At 39.0% G+C, this 15,428-nt stretch overlaps 1 protein-coding gene across 1 annotated transcript in view; it reads left to right on the top strand.

Moving 5' to 3' along the window:
* Nucleotides 1–12,482, top strand: part of ST7L (suppression of tumorigenicity 7 like) — a 53,390-nt gene extending 40,908 nt beyond the window's left edge. The window contains exons 14-15 of the mRNA XM_056845417.1: nt 2,533–2,672; nt 12,293–12,482. Coding sequence (XP_056701395.1) covers nt 2,533–2,672; nt 12,293–12,388 — 236 coding nt within the window. The 3' untranslated portion in view covers nt 12,389–12,482. The remainder of the gene's footprint in view (nt 1–2,532; nt 2,673–12,292) is intronic.
* The last annotated feature ends 2,946 nt before the right edge of the window (nt 12,483–15,428 follow it).

Below are 15,428 nucleotides of genomic sequence, written 5' to 3'. Positions count from 1 at the left end.
TCACACCAACTAAATCTCCTAATCGTTTTAGTAAGGCTTCAGATGTTACATGGTTTCTAGCTGTGTGCACATTAGCATTGTATAGATTGCCATGAAAGATGGTTGCACGTGCCTCTGTTCTTCTTTGTGTATGTGCAGTTGTCATATAGGAGCATCTCGCTATAGTTCTTATGTTTCATTCTGTCTGGAATAGTGGTTCTCAACCTTTTTTGCTCCATTCCTCCCTTTCACTATTGTTCAGAATATAATTCCCCCCTTCCCAAGATAGTCTAACTCAAAAACAACCCCTACAATTTTACAGATTGTACATAATCAACAGGACATCACACTTTGCTGAATAGTGGTCCCAATTCCCCCCCCCCGAACCCTAAAATTCCCCCCGAGGGGCAATTCCCCCCTTGTTGAGAACCACTGGTCTAGACAGTTCTTCCATATAGGAAGTAAGTAACATTTAGTAGCACAAAAATGTTTAATTATACCAGGATTCAAGATGCTCCATGTTGAGGAGAATCATTGTTTTTTGTGGAAGCTATAGGGGCTAGTGGCTGACTGTTAATGAGTCTGATAATTCATCTTATGAGACCCTACAGGTTCCACTCAAGGCTTTTGTGTCTGTGCGCTACCCTGTAATGCTGTTTTAGCATTCCTATGGGTTGTAGATTTTCTTATTGAGAACGCTGAGATTTTTCAAGTAGCTGCCGTGCCAATTTTTTTTTGCCATTCAAGCATGTAGCCTAAAAACACATTTGCTTAATTTGAAGAAGAAGGGAGGTCAGAAATGTCTTGCCAAAAATTATCAATTAAATGCTACATACAGGCTGCCACCTATATCGAACCTCCTAATAGAAGGTCTCCAGCTTTGTCATTCTGCTTCAGGGTTCTTCATTGGTGTCTCTGATTAGATCAGAAAAGAGGTTCTCCTCTAGTAAATCAATATCTTGATATTAGTCCATGAGTGATCCTTTGTAAAGCAACCTGAAAATATACTTCTCACTGGCTGAATGTGTGAGCTGTGTTGCCCTGTTACATTATAATGAGGGTTTTGTTTCATGCTAGGCGCTGGTGAGATTCTGTTAAGTGTTAATTCCTGCATCATGTGGAGCCCTTCATTTGCAAAGTGCGGCGCACATATTACCAAAGCATATCTGCCACAAGGGCACTTGCATATATGTGGTTCAATAAAAAGTGTTTAAAAAAAAAAAAAAACCTTGAAAAGCTCTGTTTAAAAACTAATTAAAATCTGCCCCCAGACTGCTCTAAATTACTCATTTCTCACTCATGCAGGATATTGCTCAAGGAATGCCTTGGCTAGTGACTAACCCTAAGCCGTGGGTTTCCCGGTAAAATTAAACTGCAATGTATGCAGACATTTCAGCACAATCACTCACGCATTCCTGTTAAATTTTAAATACAAAACTATCCATAAATAAAATCATCTTAACGCTTTTACACTACAACTCTCCAGCAGTTCTAAAATTTAAAAAATGCAGCTAGTTGGATTTTTTTTTTTAATGAAAGAACTTTTTTGTTTTTTACTCCATTCGGGCTTGCTTGCACTGGTGTACACATAACTGCAAATAATGTATTCAGTATTCTTATAGATTTTTTCCCCATATCAAAAGATAGATCCGAGTTTGTAGGTTTGTGGGAAATTTTCTGTTCATGCTGCTTCCAGCTTAAATTTTTATCGTTTTTCAAGGAGCCTTGGATTTATAAAAGATGATGGGCGTAATTAGAAGTCCCTGTATGGATTAGCTAGAGCTAATTGTGCCAAGGAGATAAGGGTATAGTCACTCTCTGTAGTTTCTGGCTATGTGGGAAAGGGAGATGAGGCAACTCATTCAGCCTGCTGTTATTACTGTTGGCCCAGCTGAGAAAAATTAAGTGATACACCTTATCTTTTTAAAGATACAAGTGTAAAGTATAAAATTAATGGAATTTGGGCCCTCAAGTAGCTTTAAGTGTTTTTTCAGTGCTATCAAGGTGTGGAATACATTTTGGACACACTTTTCTTATAGAAAATTTCATTTAATTTTGACTCAGTTTAATTCAAACTAGTTCAGGAAGAATGACTTACAAACATCTGAACTGGCCCTTATATTTATATAAGTTCTGTGGCGTTTTACAAGGAAACACTGAAAATCGAGAGGCACATTCTTTACTTAGTGTTTCTGTCGTTGTCCCGTCCCCCCCCCCCCACACACAAGAGGTCACATCATACTGCTGGAATGATAAACACCTTCCCAACCCCAGACCACTCTGACAGACCCTACATTTCAATAAAACTGATCATATTTTAGTGGTTTTTGGAAACTGTAATTAGCATTGTGCTATATTTCAGCATTTGTCAACCATGTGTTTTGTTCTAAATGTATTAAAAAATCTGAATGTATCCGTAAAAGTCTGACAGTTTATAACATTAGATTAATCTTCAATATATTTTCCTCTGTTAAATCATGACATTTATAAAGTTATCCCTGAATACCTGAACCATTAAGTAATCGTCACCTTTTTTTTTGTTTTTTGTTCCAGCATTTCACGATGTGTCCGTCTATCCCCAGAAGGAGCTTCCTTTTTTCATCCATTTTACAGCCGGGCTGTGCTCTTTCACAGCAATGTTAGCCCTCCTCACTCACCAGTTCCCTGAACTCATGGTCATTTTTGCAAAAGCTGTAAGTATTATCTCTACTTCAGAGCTTATTTAATAGGGCTGTCAGGTCCCTCTTTGCCACCGGCAGGAGGTTTTTGGTGCAGAGCCTGAGGCGGGCGGGGTTTGGGGGAGGGACTTCAATGCCATAGAGTCCAATTGCCAAAACGGCCATTTTCTCCAGATGAACTGATCTCTGTCGGCTGGAGATCAGTTGTAATAGCAGGAAATCTCCAGCTACTACCTGGAGGTTGGCAACCCTATTACTTAAAGTGTGTTGTGACACTAAGAATGGAAACTAAGAGCTCTGTCTACAGATCTCTAGAAGCTAATTCTCTATCCCTCAGGGTTCTTGGTGCAGTGTCAGCCTGGACTCAACAGCTGGGGTGGGGTGGAGGTAGCTGTGATCTATCATTCTAAAACACCTTCTTTGCCAAGTACTTAATTAAGCAGAGATCTGCTTAACAGCCCTCCTTCCTTAGCTGCTAGGGGTGGTACTGTATTTGTCATCTTGTGGGTCGTCTACCAGAGTGTCTGTCTCCCTTGTCCTGCTATGCTTTGTGTTCTTTGCAGACTTTCCTCTCTTGATTTGTAACTGGGATAATAAGGCCAGTATCGTCTGATGCTGAAGAAGACCATAAATACTGGCTACTGAAAGGAATGAAAATAACACATTCCCCTGTCATACAGAGTAGATACAACTCTGTATGAGCTATTGGTCTCATTTACTATGGTGATTCTTAAGTACTCCTGCACACACTCTAAAAGTCTAAATGACCGCCTTACCAAGTTCCAAACCACTCTCTAAAGTGGTTCTCAAACTTTTTGGGGTGGAACCCACTTCTAAACTTACAGTCGTTTTTGGGACCCACCTGCAAAGTAACCTCATACTGTTTTCTCCGTCCCCAATGTAATATGCAGGAATCTCACCTCAGTTAACAATGGAAATGTGAAGTGGTGGTGGGAGGGGAGACCAGAACATTTTGGGAGAGAAGAAAATGTTTTTTCCTCAAGAATTTTTTTTCTATTTCTTCCAAAGGAAAAAATTGGAAATTTTAGAAGCACTGAAATATTTTATGTTTTGGAATGAGAAAATGGTTTCTAACCAAGTTTTACTCAAAATGTGAATTTTTTTTAACTATGCGACAATCTACACAACATTAGAAGATTCCTGTATAAACTGTAAGCACAGTATTTGTAAGGGTATATTTATTGTTTAGATGTGACTAATTTTGTCTACAATGTGTGTGATGATAATACAGTATTAAGGAGTTTAATATATTATAAAGTTTTAACTTGCTATCCAAATATGGTGCTAGTCTTATTGTGACAAAGACTATTTTTGTTCAAATCGTATACTTTCTTCTGTTACAAAATGCCTTTTCAGTTTTCTTTTTCTTTAATATTTTATTTTTAGAAAAATATAGGATACAGAAAAAAAATAGGGGGGAAAGGGAATAAAATTTCCCAGGGTTTGTGCTTCCGAGTCAATATCAGAAACAAATTCAATAATAACTAAAAAAGAACAAGTAGTTTAGAATTACAAAGTTATAAGTTTGACTAAAATCTATCTTAACCTACAATCTAAACCTCTGAAAACCCTTTCTTGATAACTAAATTTCATCAGCCTTTTCAATTTTCAACGTTTATTTTTTCGTACCTCCCAGTTATATATGCAAAGTAACAGCAGTTTGCAGTTCTTTTCAGTATTGGAGAGTATGTTCATAATTTTGCTCAACAATTTTGAGGCATTTACCGTGCTGATATAAGCAGAGTTATACCTTTCTAAATCCATTCAAGTTAATGGGCTTAGAAAAGTGTAACTCTACTTAGGATTGTATTATCATACTTGTAAAATTCAGAAGATACCAAATAGTGCAATTTTATATGCTACCTAAGTTATAAATGATGGATTGTAGGATAACACAGTTCAATGTTTAGCTTTGATAGAAAGTAAACACTGCTTTTATGTCAGTTTTCCCCAGAATAGCTATATTTTTCTTTTAAAATTGCCCCCACCCCGGTTTTCAAAAATTCCAGAATTTTTTCCATCTCTAGTTATTACTAAACAAACTTTTCAAGTTTAGTATTTATAAATATAGGGCATTGCTTAGCAACAGGTTGTATTTCATGGCCATTTGGCATGTTAGGCAGAAGCAAAACCAAATCTGCCATTGAGTGTCTTCTCCCAGCTCATCCTGTTCATCTTCCCACCTGCTCTGCTTTATGATCCTGACCCACAGTTGCAGAACTGCTACTCTGAGATATCCAGTTTTTATCACACTGTTCTTTATTACTGTACTCTGGAGTACTGGCTGAGGATCTATAGAATAAGTTTGCATGAAATCATTATTTTGCAATAGCATAAACTTGGATAGAAATAATGTTGATAGTCTGCATCCAGGTAATACATTAAATGAGGGCGAAACCAGAACAAAACAGCTTGTCTTCAATGCAAAAATTGCATGAAATCTGTTTTTGCTTGCAGCATTTGAATTGTATAAGTCTGGTAACCAAGGTTAGTTAACTATTATGTGGGAAAACATAGCTGGATGCCAGCGGTGCATTTGTGTGCTGTTCATAACTGGCTGTCTTTGGAGGAACGAGGCTATAACTATCTGCCTGATTAATTCTTGAAGGACTGCATTTGCAAAGTTTGTATGATGTCCAAAAGAGATACAAGGTCAAATGTTATACTAACAAATAATTGCCCAGTGAAGTTCCCTGCTGGATTTCTGTAACTAAAAATTCTGTTACCTCCTTGTTTGCACAGGAAGCACGTTGATTACCATGCGTAAGCAAAAAAACAAATATTGCATACTTGGTATAAAATTGTCTTTTGAAATACCGCTAGATGGGAACTTTTTAATCTCTTATCTCTTGTTTAATTTAATGTTTTGCCACCATGATTATTTCTAGCAGTTTCCCTAGGAGTCGCCTCATTTGGAAAAACAGAGCAGGCTAGCACTGGCTTATGTTGATTTTGTAGTCTGTTATTTTTCCTGAAAGAGTTCCATTCCAGACCATAGGAAAAGATCTCTCCAGTGAAGCTGATACCAAAGTCATCAGTTACTCATAACAAAATGTGGTCCAGTTATTTAAGTGTAAACTGACAGTCTTGTTTCTTCTGCCTCTGAGTAAACTTTGCTGTGTGGCTCTGGATAATTAACTTTGTGAGTAATATGGCTGTTGAGAAATTTTGCTTCATTAATCATATGGGAATTAATTAATAGATATTTGTATATGAATAAACAATTCTGGGGGGAAAGTAAAATCTTCATTTTTAGGCGAGAAATTGTATATTATAGCTGCCATCATATTAGAAGAGCTCGTAAGGCAGGCCCTGCTAGATCAGACTAGTAATCCTTATAGTTCCATATCCTTTTCCCTACAATGATAACAAAATGCATCAGAAGACGTTCAAGAAGTCAAAATGCTACAGATTACCCCTGTTGTTTCTCCCTGGCAACCTCTTCTCAGAGCTATTACCTCTAAACATGGAGAATAACTTAATAAAAACAGAATATCCCGTTAAATTAAAATCACCCCATATTTGCTAAATTTAACTTTTGGACGCCAGTCCAAAGGTTTGCAACTCATCAGGAAAATATTTTGGTTCTGACTTTTTCAGAACTCCAGAAAGAAATCCCACAATTGTGTGGTAGTCACTGTGAATGCCTTTCTTATGTGTCTTTGCTGTTTGAAATTTGCATGCGGATTTGTACGGTCAAGTTGGGCTTTGCTGATGGTAATGGTTATAATGATACAAAGGAGTTGGTCTCTTGAAGTATGTGAGTGATCCAGGCTATTAAGATCTTTGTAGGTCATAACCAGTGCTGAATTAAGCTAAAAAGACCATAGGGGGGCTGTGCAAATGCTGGAAATGTGCTCTTGATGGTTCATCTTGGCAAGGGGAGAGTTTAGACAGCTTGGCGGGGATACTGTGTATTCTCCCTCTTTCTTCTCCATGCTGAGAATCTGGTCTCCATGCACAAGAGGCATTGTCTCCTTTAAGAGGTGTGATTCTCAGGGTTTTCTTTGGCCTTGCTGCTGGGAATGGAGCTCATCCTTTCCCTAATATTTTCATTTTAGCAAAGAGAGTTGATTTTGGCTTTCCTTTGTTCTCATTTTTAAACCATGCAAGACCTTGAGCAGTTGAACAGCCGTGTAGTTGAAGCCATCTTGAACCTCTAACACAACTTGAATACAATGCTGAATGTATAGGGGGTTGGGCCTTGCTGGGCATTTTTAATCTCTAAATCAAATAAAGTATTGAACCTACTGTAAGTAATTTTTGAAACTTATCTTCATGCTATGACTTGCATATTATTTTGAAGACATCTGTTTACATCTTTCCTATTCTGGGTATTAAATGAGAGAAATAATTGGGACATTGAATTTGCTGATTATCCCCTTCGCTCTTCCTCCCATCCTTTGCCCCTTTTGCCTTATGTTTCCTTGGCATTATTTCAAGTTGTAAAGCACCTTGAGCACTGTGGCAGAAAGGTAAAATAGAATAAGCAACTCAGTTGTCTCTTTCTTGAAATGTGAAAATAATTTTACCATGTGGCTTTTACATTTTTAAATCAAGTAAAGCAGATCTTCACGCTTTGACAACTGAGGGCCTAGCTACATGTTACACTGCTTCTGGATCTGACTGTCAAACCAAACATGCATAGGGAGTTGCGTGATGCTGGGTACCCAAGGCTGGGTGGAGAAGGTAAAAATATATAATAGAAAATTATTTTTATTTTAAGGTGCTTAAATCAGGTTAAAAACATTAAAAATGATAAAACAAGGCACATTGGCAATTCATAAGGTTGATAGACTTAAATCACACTGACCATATGTGCTTTGGCCTTCAAGCCTTCATCAGTGGTCAAATAAAAACACATACAATACACACACAAGTAATATACCAATATATGACCAAATATAGATAGATAACTTTATACAAGCCCAGGCATGTGTATAGGATGAATAATACATTTCAAATTAGAAATCCCTCTAGGTAGAATACCTGTAAGTTGTTCTACACTGGGCTGTATTGGTCTCTCATACAAAGTGTGTATGCAAGTATCAACCTGGTAAAGCAGTCTCCCAACATGATCTGGTTTGACTTGGGGCAGACCCAGAAACAGTATAAGTAGGCCCTAACTGTGGGAGGGTTGGGCGGGGAGAGAGAGATGAGTCTCAGCATCTAGACTACAACAAATAGATGATTTTGAGGCCTAGACAAGGTTTTCCTCATAACCTTTGCTTGTTTTAAGAGTGCAGGAGGAGCAGTAATAGTGATCTGGTAGTGGCAGCTCATACAGTTTCATCTCTGCTCCCTGATATTAAATGTGATCCTAAGTCAGTATTGCTTTTAAAAGGTAGGTGGCTATCACACCATCCAACTCTTCTGTGTACTGCAGAGAGAAGATGCTAGATACATTTCAGCTGTCTAATCCATATGGTCAGCTATGTACTCCTGTAGAAGAACAATCTCAATATCTATTTAGCGGAGCAGTGATGACTTGTGTATTTTCACTGGATAATATTTCATTTGTTTCCTCTACAATCAAATTGCCAGACAAGACTCTTGCCAAACTGCAAAAAGCTGTTGAGAAGCCAAAACCCACAGTTAGTCTTTTAATATCTACAGCATATACACAATGGAATATGCCAACAACACAAACCCAGCACTGGCACATAGCTGCTCAACTGAAACGAATGGAAGCTTTCCATCGGATTCAGTGGGCACATAGTTGTTGAGTTTTTTTGATGCAGCAGGAGTTACAGATTTTTCTTGGACCTGCTTTTTTAGACGCTTTGGATATCACTGTGGGAAACCTGAATCCTGTTATTTGAGCTTGTTTATGTGATCGCTTAACCTCCAGCTAACTTGGTTGTTACGTTTATTAGCCCAAGTAAAGGCTAAGTCAGAAATGTTGTTGCCATATCAAGGAGGGGGTACTGTGGATGTGGACCATAGGAGGTCCACTTTCCTCACTTCCATTCACATCTCAGGGTAGCTTATCTAGCAGTGCAGGAAAGAGTAAAAGGATTTGTTCTCCTTCAACAATGACCTGATTCAAAAGCCCTGCTGGTGGTGATACTTAAAAATAGAAGTAAAGGTGCTGGCTTTACCGTGAAGCAATCACTTCTGGGAGCAATTTACAGGGCTTGCACTGTTTTCCTATCTTTAATCTGGATTTGGGGAGGGGTCATTAAAAAAAATTAACTTCATTCCAAGTGTGGGGGGAGGAGAGTAATTAAGTTGATCACCAATTTACCAGGTATGCAAAATATCTGAGACTGGTGCTGTGAGGTTTCAATCCTTGTACACATGAGCAGACTGAAGATGAGTTTGATTTGGGATTACCTATTATAGCTAGAAGAACTATAGAATTCTGCTATGACAGCAAGCAAGTTTTGTTCACTCTGTAATACATATCTATTCATCAACTTGTTTACAGTGGTGATTTTCTTTCATCTATCTCTACATGGACTCTGTCTTGTGGCATCACACTTTTGGTTAATAGCTGTTGGAAAGTACCTAATATTTTTGTTTTCATTGATGCCATAAATGAGTAAAATGTGGTGTCAGTCTTTTGCCCCCCTGCATTCTTGACGATACAGTTGACAGAGGAATTGATTAGGCTTTGTGTAATATGATACCAGGTATCTTTAATCAGATGTCACATTCACTTCAGAGGGATTTATTCCTGCGTAAGTGTGTTTAATACTGCACATCTAATATATTTCAGGAAATGGTGTGATTTAGAAAGATATCTATTGATACTACCTAGTTAATGCCCCACACGAAGTTATCATTTTAAACAACCTGAATTAAGAGCCCCAGTTGTCTACAATACATAATATTTTGTATTTATATAGGGTTGAGCTCTAAGTCATCTTCTGCTAGTTTGAGGGGGAAAGTGGTTTTTGCTCTTTCCCCTTCTCATTGCAGACCCCATCCCATGTTGAATCCCCCATGAACACATGAATCTGCCTTATACTAAATCAGTCTGTTGGTCCATCAAGGTCAGTATTTGCCTACTCAGACTGACAGTGGCTCTCTGGGGTGTTACCTAGAGCTGCTCTGGGTGGGCATGGCATGGCTTCCCCCCACAGCCCCACTCTCTCACCAGGCCAGCTGTGCTGCCACCGCCACTGCTAGACCCATCGCACTTCCAAGATGTGCCATCAAAAGGAAGTATGTTCTCTGCATTTGCTCAGAAAACACTTTATTTAATTTGGGGAGGGGGTATTTAACCCCTCTGATTTTTTTTTTAATTCAGATTTTTCTGCAGACCTAGGGAGTCTCTTGAGTCTGCAGAAAAATCTGGGGTTAAGTGTGGCCCCAATCAGCGAATGTAGGTATCTGCAGATGGGGGCCCCACTTGGGAATTAGATATATAGATGGGGCTTTTTTTCAGTATTAAGTTTTTGCCCCCATCCCACCTTGTTATTCCATACCTGAGGCATTTGCATAGTTGTTGATCCGAGATCAAAGGTAATACCACTGAAACACTAAAAGCCTAAGAACTTGCTACAGAAGTAATTACCTGCACATGTTCAAGAACATTGTCACTACTTAGGCATAGAAACTGAATCTTTTGCCTCTTGATTCCAAGGAGCATGTATGGATTCTTGTGCTCTCTACAAGCAGGAGCTGTCCTTTTAAGTTTCAAGAATGTTCTGTGTATGCAGTTGCAGGTCATGGTGTATCTGAGTTCTCTGTTGCAAGAACACAGCATGCATTGGTTCATAAACCCCTTGCACCTAATGTTCACTGATATTACAGAGAATCTGGCAGTTTCTTGGAAGTTCCAGGTGCATAATGGTTATCTTAATTGTATGCTGGATTAACCAGTACTCATAGTTTGGTAACCCTTGTGTGTTTAAGGTTCCTTTGCACACAAACACACTTTTGTCTAGAGGGTTCAATACCCTGAAATTTTGTAGAATTTGTCAGGGTCTCACCTAAAGTAATGGTTCTAGGGAGGCAGCTTTGTGTTAACAATGTGTGGAAGCCTACCACTAGTTTGCTAGTTGCCTCTCTTTTTAAAATTCCCCTTAATTCCTCACATGTTTATACTGAGCAGGGATCTCCAAATTTGTCTCAAAAACCTGCTTGAAGTGACTTTTTGGTGACAGTTCTAGTCTGTGGGTCATCTTGTTGCCATCTGCTTCAGAGGATTCTCCCACAATCATTTTGGAACTCTGCATATTTTTTGGGAGCCTTAATACTATGCCAAGTAGACCTCTGAATCCCAGGACATTCATTCTGCTAATCTTTATGGCAACAGATTTTGTAATAGGAATAAATCCCTGGACTGTTTTGTTGAGGCTCATTAAGTGACATTGAAAAATTAAGTTACTACACAGCTGCTGAACGTCTCAGATTTATAAACAGTTGAAGCTTTTGCTTATCTGTGAGAATGTTATATGACTTGGAAAGGTATAATGAATAACAATTCTACATTTAAACTTCTGAGATATTCTCCCACAAACTGAATGGGTAGAACTGACAGGCCAAATTTTCTTGCTTTGCTAATCAGCATCCTAATCGGTGTTCTTGATATGAGAGAAGCCACTCATAGACTGATAATTTAAAGGTTGGCTTCTGTATGTTCCTGGGATATTAAGAATGATCTTGTGACTAAAAGTTCCATTAATATACTGTTGGAACTCAGTCACAAACTGTTCTATGTCAAGGCAATTGTGGATAGCCCATTTGCCTCGGCCTGAAGCCATTGGCACAAAGTAGTATTTTTAACATTAACTTTCTGGATTTAATTACCAATGTGAAGAATAGGGAAAGGTCCTAGCAGATTACAGAAGGCAATTAGAAGAAGATGGGATAGTCTATTGTTTAAAGTAACGTGAACGCTGAACGTGAAAGGGCTGAACAAGGTTAAAAGTTTATTTTGAAAGTCAAGTATCGTGCACGTTTGTCTTGGTATAAAGTTGAAACAGAAATGAAGACACTATTAAATGATTATAGCTAACGGTTTGAAATTTTTTACTTCTGGTTTCTGTCCTAGTTCAGTTGTATTTTCTTTAGGATTCTGTGGTCATCAAAATTCTACTCTCTGCTTTTATCTAATAAGGGCAATTTTGAGGAAAAGAATGTCTAGAATTGACTGAATTGTTGCTATAAGAACAAAATGGGAACGAAGGCTAGCATTCTTAAATGTTCAAGACATCTATTGCTTTGATAAACTTCAGATTTTCAGAATATCAATTGAATTTTTCTATTTATGGTGCAGTTTGGTTAAATACCCCCTTTCTGATCTCCCTCTGCTTCCAAATGTTATCAGTTGCTTTGCGGAGAAGACAGAGGCAGCATTTCACTTTGTGAATTTTTAAAAACAAAAGGTTGTCTAAATACGTTGGTTTTGCAAGATACAAAAATGTTGTTGTTTTGATTTCCCTTTATCCCAATGTGTTGATTTGGGGAAGTGATCTTTTAATGTCCTAGTTTGGTTGGACTGTTAAAATTATTTCACTGGTTTTCAAGAAAATCTGTTTCTGGTAGTGATGCTCACATGGGAAAAAAATTGTCCTGGACCTTTATCTGAAGGAATAATTTTTTGTGAAGTTTGGACTTAAGCATCAATGTTTGTTGCATCTCTCTCTGTTTTAATCTTTCAGTTCTTTGGAACTCTCTTGTCACCTTTGAGCTTCATGATGGAGAAGATTGAGCGCCTCATGCCTGCTGGTCTCTGGCATCAACTAACTCAAATTTGAGAGGACCTCAATGGTTGGGCCAGCCATTGTTCTCAGGAACTCTACCATCAGCACCCCCAAAACAACAGCACTTGCAGCTAAGGGTGTGAAGGAAGACAAGTTCTATGACTTCGTTTTGTTTTATTTTACATCCTGTTATTGGTGCTTGAGAGTTGCAGTATCCCTTCTTAAGCCTTAGTGTCTATATTGATTAAAAACGCACAGCTTACATTGTGTGTGAGGGAAGGGTATTGTGCTCACTTGAACATTAGCTGTACCACTTGAAGCTACTGCTTTCTGTGTAAGACCCTCTGGAAAGCAATAAATTTGGTAAGTGGTGTGTTGAAGTTTTCTTCAGAACACAAGGTACATTTAAATGCTTATTGACCAAAATTCTAAAGAGACCCTTTCCCCCCCCTCATTAGGCAACTTCCCAGGTTGTCTCATTATAAATCTGTGGTTAATTTTCTTTTGTAGTGATTAGCTGAATTACAATAACATTGTGAGCCATGTTGTCTGTGAGGTATCTCAGCTTCAACAAGAGGGCAGGATATCAGGTTATCATAACTTTGGGTGTGATCGTCAAAACCTTGGGTCCGCGTGCAAGCGAAACATGTTATTACTCACAAGACCACTGAAGTAGCTGATCCAGCTCCTTCCAAATGTAATGGGTTGAATTTTTCTGATGAGTTTCCCCCTATTACCATTTGATGAGGCATAAATCAAAACTTAAATAAGTGGCCTTTGTCACTGGCGCTTGCAACTGTTTCTGGAATTGGTTTACTATTTCTAGTGCTTGATGGAGACGAGTACCTTGGGAGGAATGTCTTCGAAGTACCGTGGACAGAAACGATGCTTTCCTTGACTTTTGACCATCCAGAAGCATTCACACAGCTCAGTTTTTATACTCCCCTATTTCTTATTCACTCCCAAGCAGCACATATTTGGGGGGGGGGGAGTGTGAGGCCTAAACTCTGTTCCATGGTTGTGCAGTGTTGGATGCCACATGCATCTCTCAAACCTTCATTCAAAGGCTTTGCTAGGATGTCCATTTAATCCAAGCGACTGGTGCTTCACTAGAAAGAGCATAACCCCTACACTAGAAAACTACATAGCAATTTTAACCACGCAAAGGCTCATTTTGATTCCCACAAAGAGGCTGGCTGCTGGTAGCAAAGTGTGAGGTAGTACTGCTGCCCACATGATTTCATGATTATAACTTTTCCTATGTGTTGAAGTTTTTTGTTTAATTTCCTTCCCCCCCCCTCAACATTTGGATCTCATTCTGTTCCCTAAACTAATATCAGAAAGTTGAAAAAGCCGGTCTACATTCTTATTCTTAGTAGTATTTTATGTGGTTCTCATTTTTGGAGAAGAAATCCCTTGAATCACAATCCTGCAGCTATGTTACTGTCTACCACCTGATATTAGCATTCATTTATGATGACATAAGAAAGGGAGAGATACAAATTGCTGAAACTACATAACTACCAGGAGGTAACTTCCCCCCTCAACATTTTCTTCGAAGTGAGCATAAGCCACAGGGGCTGTTTCTCACGCTGGTATCACAGTGATGATTAATAGACATGTTGTGCTCGTGCAATTTCACTTCACCATCCACAGGGGCCCATAAGGTAAGCGATATAATGCTTTTTAAAGTTGAACCTTTTCCAGCATATGTGTGGGGTTATAAATGAAGCACAGCCTCCCATGTATCACTCCCTAGAGCTGGTTTCTCTCACTGTCTCCTCTTTGACATGAGTGTACTAGAGCTGGATGGGCTAGCAGTGAGTGAATGTAAGAGCTGGCAGTGGTCTATGATGTCTAATGCTATCAGCAATTCTTAGTAGAAGAGGTTTTCGGTTTTGTTTTTTAACTTGAGAGAGCCACACAGGCTGCTAGGGTAAAACTGTCTATGCCGTACTGGATGAAGCAAACCAGTTGGTACCTGCTCTGTTCTATAGCTTTTTGGAATTTTGTCATACCCAGTTGCCTTGCAGAAAAATGTGGACAACTGTCTGATTTGTATGAATTCTTTGCTTTAAGATACCAGAGCCAGAGGTCACCAGTCCTATAAACCATAGATAGTCATCCCTTTTGACAAGTGTGGCGCTAGTCAATTCCAGGATACGCTGCTGTATACATGCAGATCCCTTTGCCTTGGAGTGGTTTTGCTTCTACTTCTTCAGGAATCAATTATCTCTACTTTTGAATTGAACATTGAGAATAAGAACTTGCTCCATTTTAGATTTCATTGCTTCATTTTACAGTGGTGGTTTGTAAGTTCTCCAAACTTTATCTAACTCCTGCATTTGAGGAAATGGGCTTTCTTCGCCATTTTGTGATCTGCAAGTGGCAGGTACTGGGTTCAATCCAGCAATCCAGCGATGCCAGAAGTTGCCACACAACCCTTGCCATGGCAGTCCATTCTACCCCAGGTGATTCCTGTGACTGCAGGTCTTATATGGAGTGAAAGCAATGTGGTTTGAAGCGCTGCCCTGACAAGGGGGTAGGGTCTGAAATCACCCTCTCTTCTGCAAGTGCAGCTTCACTAACAGAGGAGGTGCAGCTTTGCCCCCTGCTCAGCCCTCCAGTCTGTGTGGCTATTGGACCACACAGGTCCCACAACCCTGGATATCATGGTTTGTCAGGGTTGGATAGAATTACTGGTGTCGGAGAGGGGTGGTGGCTAAGATCTACGGCCACTGGCATCTTCTATTGACTGATTGTTGGGTCCTAGAGACAAATTGCACAGATGTATTCAATTGATCTCCAGATGTTTTGTGATACTGAGAATTCCCTTGCTGTAGAACCAGTTTATTCCATTTCCTAAACCACCACAATTCTAGGACTTGGGAAAAGGAGCAACATTTTAAAATGCATCAAAATCATTAAGAAAAAGCATTAACTTAAAAAATATTTTAAAATTAAATATCCATATTGCTTAGTCTGAACAAAGCCTTTGCATGATTCTTGAAAATGCCAAAACTCACACTTGTCAAAATCTAAGCGAAAGAAGTTCCACAGTTGTGATAGCTGCTTAGCCTTTGAAAATGTGCTT

Source organism: Euleptes europaea, chromosome 2, assembly GCF_029931775.1.
Source record: "Euleptes europaea isolate rEulEur1 chromosome 2, rEulEur1.hap1, whole genome shotgun sequence".
NCBI classification, from domain to species: Eukaryota; Metazoa; Chordata; class Lepidosauria; order Squamata; family Sphaerodactylidae; genus Euleptes; species Euleptes europaea.
This window is presented reverse-complemented; position numbering and strand designations above follow the sequence as displayed.